The 8,130-nt window shown below is 38.8% G+C and overlaps 1 protein-coding gene across 10 annotated transcripts in view; it reads right to left on the bottom strand.

Moving 5' to 3' along the window:
* Positions 1-654: 654 nt before the first annotated feature.
* Positions 655-8,130, bottom strand: part of FMNL2 (formin like 2) — a 226,863-nt gene continuing 219,387 nt past the window's right edge. For 5 of the 10 annotated variants that reach the window (XM_083154047.1, XM_083154049.1, XM_083154050.1 and 2 more), the window contains one exon: positions 655-3,060. In XM_083154047.1, coding sequence (XP_083010173.1) covers positions 2,951-3,060 — 110 coding nt within the window. In that variant the 3' untranslated portion in view covers positions 655-2,950. Of the gene's footprint in view, positions 3,061-5,784; positions 5,879-8,130 lie in introns of those variants that run through there. The other 5 variants (XM_083154048.1, XM_083154056.1, XM_083154055.1 and 2 more) reach the window with 4 other exon arrangements.

The following is an 8,130-nucleotide window of genomic DNA, read 5'->3' as shown; positions in this document are numbered from 1 at the left end:
GCAAAATTCGGACTGTACTCAACATCTTGCAGACCTGCCAATCAGAGCAAGGGTTAAACCAGAGTTCACCCCAGATTATCATAACATAGGGGGCATACACATGGGGAAATTTCTGGCTATTTTCTAAGCGTTCTGTCTAGATCACTTAAACATTAAGCACAAATTGCACCATGTGTACACCCCATAATAGCAACGGCCATGTGCAGTCCTGTTCGTCATAAACGCTGGCTAAGATCTTAAGTGCATGCAGATTGCTTAGCAAGTGCATACAAAACATCTGTTAGCACAGATAGCTTAGCACACATCGCAATGTGTGTAAAAGACGACCTAGACACCTGGAAGTTCAAGATCACTCGCTATACCTACAATGGTCGGTCACCGCCCATCACTCCATAGACTGGTTGCATTTTTTGCAAATTCAGTTCTTGACCATACGCGCTGACCATGCACAGATCTGCAAATATCACTAGTTGTGGATTTTGCAGTTCTGCGGGCCCTTACCATTGTTACCAAGCTAATCAGATGGAACGTTTACTTCTCTTGCTCACTGCAAGTAGTGTCTCCGTTTAGCATCTATATTGCACTTGGACTATGAATACAGAAAGACCTGTTTTTCTAAAGATCAGAAATGTTGACAAAACGAGACCATCATACTTAGTAGTGTAAATAGTTTATTTGATCATATGCAATTGACAGAGAAGTAACATGTTACTAAGAAGCTGCAGGAACACTGAAGAAAACATGCCAATACATCTAATGTTAAAGTCCGGTAAATTACATTATATTTACACGTTTTAATCAAAATGTCACTTCAGGCTTGATTTTTCGATTTATAATTTTTTTTTAACATTCTCATTAGTTCAAAAGGCATTATTTCTACAATATTGGTTATTTATTAAATTACAAAACTTCCAACATTGGCATGTTTTCTCCAGCATGTAAAGTACACACGCATGTGCAAATGTAACATGTATTGGCTGTTGTACACAAGAAAAAAAACTGTAAAGTTAAGCAAATGTCAGTGTTGTCACTGCGATCCTCAAATTTATCCTTCGTTAAATATATATTAAAAAAAGAAAACCATAAACAAAAAACCCTATAATTTAAAATAACATTCAGGTTGTATAGCGCAGGCTGATGTGACTTTATTTTATTAAACAATATTTACAGTATCACTCAGCGGCTAAATTGGGAATTCAAGAAGTAGAAAACAAAAAAACAAAACATAAAAACTGCACCAACTTTGTAGCAAAATACCTGTACATTTAAAAACAGATTATCATAAAACTACATCTTCTATATGGAGGATGAATTTGGAAATGTTATGAATTATCCACTTAAACACAAATTAAGTAGAAGAAACAGATATTCGGGTGGATAAACCTTTTGCCAAGAACTTACACAGTCTTGAACGTGCGTTGTTTTTTTTACAATAATAAAAATAAAATTAAGAGATGGTTCAACTTTCTTTACCTGGTTGAATTACCCAGAGCAAAACCAAAGTAACATTGACTTGTAAATTTCCTCTAAAGTGGTTAAATACTATACAATATTTTATTTTACAATAAACAAGTTAGTTTGCTATCAAATAATGGCAACCAAAAAGGAACTTTAGGTACTCAAAAAAATATCTATGATGAGAGTAAATGAAATTTAGCATCCTGCATTGCGGGATTATGGTACATAAACTCTAGTAATTTACAGACATGCTCGTCTATATCCCAGCCATAGAGAATCCTTAGCAGGTCTTTTTCTCAGGCTGAGAAACAATGCACAATTTAACTTTCTTTTATTTTGATTTAGAAGGCAGATGGGCGATCTGTGATCTTTGACCCTTCGGTGTGCTTGGATTTATAGTTCGACAACACTTGGAGAAATGCAGATTGATTAGATCTGATTTAGCACTGTGTTCTTGAACTACAATTTTCAGCAGTTTAACCTGCATTAACATCTGTCCAATATGTCTAATTAATTTGACTTTATAAAGCCTAATACTGTATTATTTAGTGCAAGTTAATCATTACAAAAAAAATGTTTTTTTTTTTTTGTTTTTTTTTACATATATAAATGTGGCATGGTTTAATATGCACAACTGTTACTCAATAAAATCAGGATGGATGGATGGATGTGTGGGTGTGTGTATATGTATGTGTGTGTATATATATATATATATATATATGTGTGTGTGTGTATATATATATATATATATATATGTGTGTGTGTGTATATATATATATATATATATATATATATATATATATATAGTGTGTGTGTGTGTGTATATATATATATATGTGTATGTATACATGAAAAAAAAAAACAGATGACGTGTATTGCCACTCTATTCTGTGTTTTTTGCTTATTTTGTTGGTTCCCCTCCTTCACACACTATAAGTCCTTAAATATTAATGACTGTTAAGTGCAATTTTAGCACAAAATCATTTTCGAATGACATCACACAAACCCTTCTAAAGACAACTTCTGTTCTTCAGTCACCAGTCCGGACTGCTGTTACAGTTATTTACAAGCCAACCGAAAACTTCCATGGGCTATTGTCAACCACTCTTTTAACTTGAATGTAAAAAAATAAAAAAAAAAGAAGAAAAAAAAGATGTATTTTACATTTTGGTTAAAAACACTGAGTAACGTATTGGTGTAAAGATACCTGATCAAATCAAGTTCTATTGCTTGGATTAATTTGAGCAGATATTTCCGATTTAGGCACTTGTTAGCTACAGTTGGATACATATCTATCTTGAGTGGAGGTTCCAGCTCGTTTCCGCATTCGAGATGCAAAGTTTTGATCAGTTTGAGCCCTTTGCAGTTCAAAGGTTAAAAACGTTTATTCAAAAGGTGCAGTGAAAATGCTGGCGTGCGTTGCTTACGGGCTCTAGTGTTCTACCCCGCTGCATATGCACAGACCCGTTAGTTTACAAGGAATGAATCCAGCTCATACAGGTATTTCAGCACCATTCACAGAGCGCAAGGTCGGGTCATCAAAGCACTTCTTCACGCTTCTCCTCACCGCATCGGCTCTCCTATACGGTTGGCTTCTAAGATCTGCAAGAAGAGAGACGTTTTAGCACAAGTTTTAAAGTCTGGTTAAACAGAAAAGACCTGGCAGCCAATCAAAGCAGCTTGTAAAGAGTATTGCATTAAATTTAGACAATTTGGGGATAAATACTGGTGGGCCACTAGTTATCATAGACAAGTAATCGTAATATGTGTATCAAGGACAATATCTTAGCTCATAAGTGTAAGTTATTTTAATGAACGGACTTTTTAAGTATCAAAAATAGGTTGAGTATGATCATTGATGAATGATTCATTTATCTTTATTTTTTTATTTCATCTTTTATGAGTACAACAGATGACTGCACTAATACTTAAAAGAGTTATTACTACTATTTATTAATTGAAAATAACCAGCCCACAAAAAAACAATGAACAGACTTTCCATGCTGCTAATTATATTAGCTCATTAGCATAAACTGTAGTACTTGCAACCACAAGTTGCCCATTCATACCGGTCACACGGTAAGCAGAACATTCACCTACTTAGGTTGCAAGACTTTTCTACTTTATGTAGAACATAGCATTTATTTTATGTTTACTGTAACTCCAAGGGTCAGATGCACTAAGCTTCAAAAGTGATAAAATGGAGAGTGATAAACAGCCAGCCAATCAGCTTCTACCTGCCATGTCGCAGACTATGTTTGAAAACTGTCAGGCAGGAGCTGATTGGTTGGTTGTTTATCACTCTCCATTTTATCACTTTTTGAAGCTAAGTACATCTGGCCCTAAGTGTTGTTCGCACTGGTCGCCACTAGATGGTGCTCAACAGAGCAATTCAAGTGTTGGTCTATTTGGGCACGTGCTGACATTACTGATACATTGTTTTGTCATTTGGCGGGCTGGTAACTAGTATTATATATTAATCAGGTTTAATAAAACATTATATTAGGGGTAATTAAAATGCAACTGATTTTTACTGCTGACCTTCAACAAGTACTTTTATGTGTCCATAAAATATCTGCATCTGGCAACAACTGTACCTTAAGATCTATTAGACATGTGAAAAGATGCTGCTCTGGGACTTTCTTGTTCAATTGCCAATGCTTGCCTAAATTGAAAAAATCTTCTCTCTGGGAGAAGCCCAAGAGGCAGCTTGTCACTGCAGGGGGCAGGGCTGCATATAACCAGGCCCCACCCCCAAATGCAGCAATTTGAAGGTCTGCCTATTTAGTTCTACCAGCTATACCCCTATTTATGCTGTATTTTATCAACACACCCTGTACGTTACCTTGTAATTTGTTTTTTTTGTTTGCTATGTACGGCGCTGCGGACACTTTGTGGCACCTTATAAATAAACGAACCACTACTACTACGGGTGTGGCTAATTGACACAAACATATTAGTACAGCCCCCTTCATTCAGCACCGGTATACCTTATCTTGCCACTTCACTAGGAGCGAGTGAGATGTGGGCGATGCAGACACTTTCCTGTTAGTGTGGGGGACTGCCTACAAAATTCAGAGCCTCCTGTAACTTGCAGGTGAGTAGGCAAGTATGCATTTGCACCATTAACATTTGTTGACATTAACTGTGGTTGTGTTATGAATTTGTTATTTTGTACTGTATCTTTTTGAAAAAATATGCCCTCTAGCCTTACGAAACATAACTAGGATCATGATGTCATATTGTGCAATGCAGCAGACAGGGCAGACTACAGCAATGTAGGACAATACCTACATTAATATGTTATTCCTGTTCTGACCTAAATTAAATGATTACATTTCCCACTGCTTTACAATATTAGTCCTCCTGTCAGGAGGACAGTCACAATTTAAGAGCTCTGTTCTGCTGCCGTGATGTGGGCTGCATTACCCCAATCAGCGAGGCAGTTAGTTGGGTTGGTTTGTCTTATTTACTGTGAATCACCGTTGCATGGGTGCAACATTTAAATATTATTGGACAGGGATAAAGTACTAAGCATGCTCGGTTCAGGTCTTATGCCCGGATCTTTCTGTGAAAGTTGGCATTGTCCCCTGCATATATTCCCAACAGTCCCGATTTTAGCGGGACAGTCCCGATTATCAGGGCCTGTCCCGCTGTCCCACCCACGGCCGGCAGTGTCCCACGGTGAGGGGGGGCTGTTGGGATTCCCCCCGTTGGCTGCTAAGCAGCGGGGAATAAACGCTGTGCGCATGCACACAGCATCTATTCCCGCGGGCTGGGGGCATGGCTAGAGGCTCACAGAGCCTCTGGGTCATGCCCCCATAGCGGCAAAATGGGGGCGCGGAAGAGCTGCGGGTATAGGCCACGCCCCAAAATTTTTGGCATCACTTGTGTCCCGCCTCCGGAATGTTGAAAGTTGGGAGGCATGAGGACCTGTTGGACTTGTTCTGCACGTTGGGAGGCATGAGGACCTGTTGGACTTGTTCTGCACATATGTCTCAAAAGTGCTAAGGATGAGGCAGCACCACCACTGTATTGTTCTCTTTGCTGTAGGTTTTGTTGATCATTTCAGTTGAATTTAGAATTTTACTTTGGTTAGAAGCTAAGCAGTTTGACAGTTAATGTGTACTAAATGTCCGCCTATGATGGATACAGCCATTTTGTCATCTGAGACTGCAGCCATTTTGTGAGTGGAGAATGTACTTAAATTCACTTCACCAATTGGCTGCGTGAAAGTGACAGGAATGGGTTCTACCAGTATTAAATAACGAATGTCTGGTCTGGCATACAGAGAGAGGAGGAAACCAAGTAAAAAATAATGCTTGCCAGCTCTGTGTATCCTCCACCACCGGTGTGCTAGAAGAAATCCTTACCCTCGAGTGAACATTTGGAAATTTAGTGATATTATTCTTCTTTAAGGCTAAACAGGAGAAAACACAAAATGAAGGTTAAATAAAAATATGAGTTGGGAGCGCAGAGAAGCTGAGATTACAATTCAGTACCTCGGTGTGTGTGTGTGTGTGTGTGTGTGTGTGTGTGTTAGCCAATGAAGCAAGGAGGAAGGACGGAAGGTGACGGTGGCAATGTTAGGTAGTGCAAGGTAGTGTATAAGATGGACGCCCTGTTAGCTTATTAGAAGCATTTTCTATTTCTTCAGAATTGGGACAGGTAGAAAGGCAAGCTGCTTTGAAGATTGGCTCCAGAAAGATAATTAATACAGCAATTGCAATTAACATTAAAAGAAAATGCCTGTTCAGAAGAAGTTTATAGTATACACAGAAGAAAAGTCCACATTAAGACCCCCAAAAAAAAAATCATAACACCAATTACAGGTCATCTTTTTGTATTTTGTAGGTGTTGTGAGATTTTTTTAAAAGAAAAAACAGCCGCAGTAGAAATCTGCTCTGGTAAGTAAAATACACATTATTAAAAAAAAAATCACTAAAACAGTACATTTTCCAGTTCCAACACAAATATATATTTACATAAAACTTTGAACATGTGTAAGGTTTAAAGCAAACTGTGGGTCTACAATGGTTACTAAGGTATTTCCCAGAATGCCCCTTGCCTTTCCATGAATTGCCCAGGTTCTGTACATCCTCCAGGCCCTGCTCCCTCCTCAGTTTACTTTGTAAAATGTGCCAAAACATTTACTGTACAGCAATATCATTGGAAGGAGTATATAGAAATTAAGTGATTTTGTGTTTTTGCCTTTCAGGACATTGTAAGATATTGCTGCCCTTCCATTTCTAATTTGCCCCATACTAAAATAAGTGGTAAAATAGACAGTATTTCTTAATGTTAAATATCTTTTAACACCTGCAGGCAGTGTAAGGCACCATTCCCAGCCCTACAATCCGCTCCCCAATGCTCTCAGTGGCTATCTAACATGGCTGCCATTGCTAAGATGGCTTCCAGCTGAGTGTGGTGAATAGGAATAAATGACATGGCATGCTCACAGAGGGTGGCACGTCAGACTGATTAGACATCATTTAGCTGAGTGTGGTTTACTTCTCGGCAATGACCTTATCCTTCTCTACTGTAGGAGACATTGGGCACTTAGGTAACTGTTTCACAGAAAACACATTTGTCTTGGAACTGAAAATGTAAACGATAAAGTCTGAATGAAACAGGAGATCATGCTGAGAATGGAGAATTCTCTCATGCAGATATAAACATGCAATTGTGGGTTAGCGTAGAGACACCAAGTCGTTCTAATGTGAGACAAAACAAAGACCAGCAAGGATAATCACAAACAAGACCTAAAACATTTCTGTTGTAACTAACAGTATAAGGAAATCACACAAACAATAACTTGGATTTCATCACTTTACACAGTGTATAGTGCTGATCATGTTGTCAGTGATCTGGTTAATAATGAAGTTTATTGAAATGGACCAGGAACTGGGCAGACAATTTGTTACAGTATTTACAAAAGACCACATTATTTCCACACTGCACCTCAGACCTGTGTTGCTGCCTTGTCGACTTGGTTGAGGTGCGGTGTAAAAACACCAACCTGGCAATTCGGGTTAAACCCGGGTCACCCATTGGGTTTAATCTGAAAGCGTGCCGAACCAGGGGACCAACCCATGAATAGCAAAGTGAAAGCGGTAAAATAAATGCATTCCCTAAACCAATGATGGCTAACCTTGACACTCCAGCATCCTCCATCAGTTTTAGCATGGCCAAAAAGTAAAACTAGCAGGGCATGCTGGGATGTGTAGATCAACAACAGCTGGAGTGTCAAGGTTAGACTCTATTGGAAAATACTTACATACATTACATTCAGTAATTCTACAGGGAGTCTATCTGACAACGTTGCTCCTTCTAAACAAGGTCTCCAGTGTCTACTTTCATAGGGATATATTCATGGTCGGTCCATGCCATACACAAATGCAGCCGAGCTGTCCATGACGTGCATCACATAACGGCCATTGGGTGCTGTAAATGTGCATCACATGATGGCAGAATTGTCCCTCCCCTTAAGAAGGCGCCCATTGGGTGCTGTGAATGGGCGTGATATGCCGTGTGATCCGGCAGGCAGCAGGACTCATGAGAAGTACCCATTGGTTCGAATATCCTAAAAGTGCAAGACAGCAAAATCATTTCTGATTTAAAGAGTGGGAAGTGCTGTTACTTATGGAAGTTGCAGTCCAGCAAAGTGGATAT

This window comes from Crinia signifera, chromosome 7 (assembly GCF_055691185.1).
Source record: "Crinia signifera chromosome 7, ASM5569118v1, whole genome shotgun sequence".
Classification (NCBI taxonomy): Eukaryota; Metazoa; Chordata; class Amphibia; order Anura; family Myobatrachidae; genus Crinia; species Crinia signifera.
Note: the sequence above shows the minus strand (reverse complement) of the source record. Positions and strands in the feature narration are given on the sequence as shown.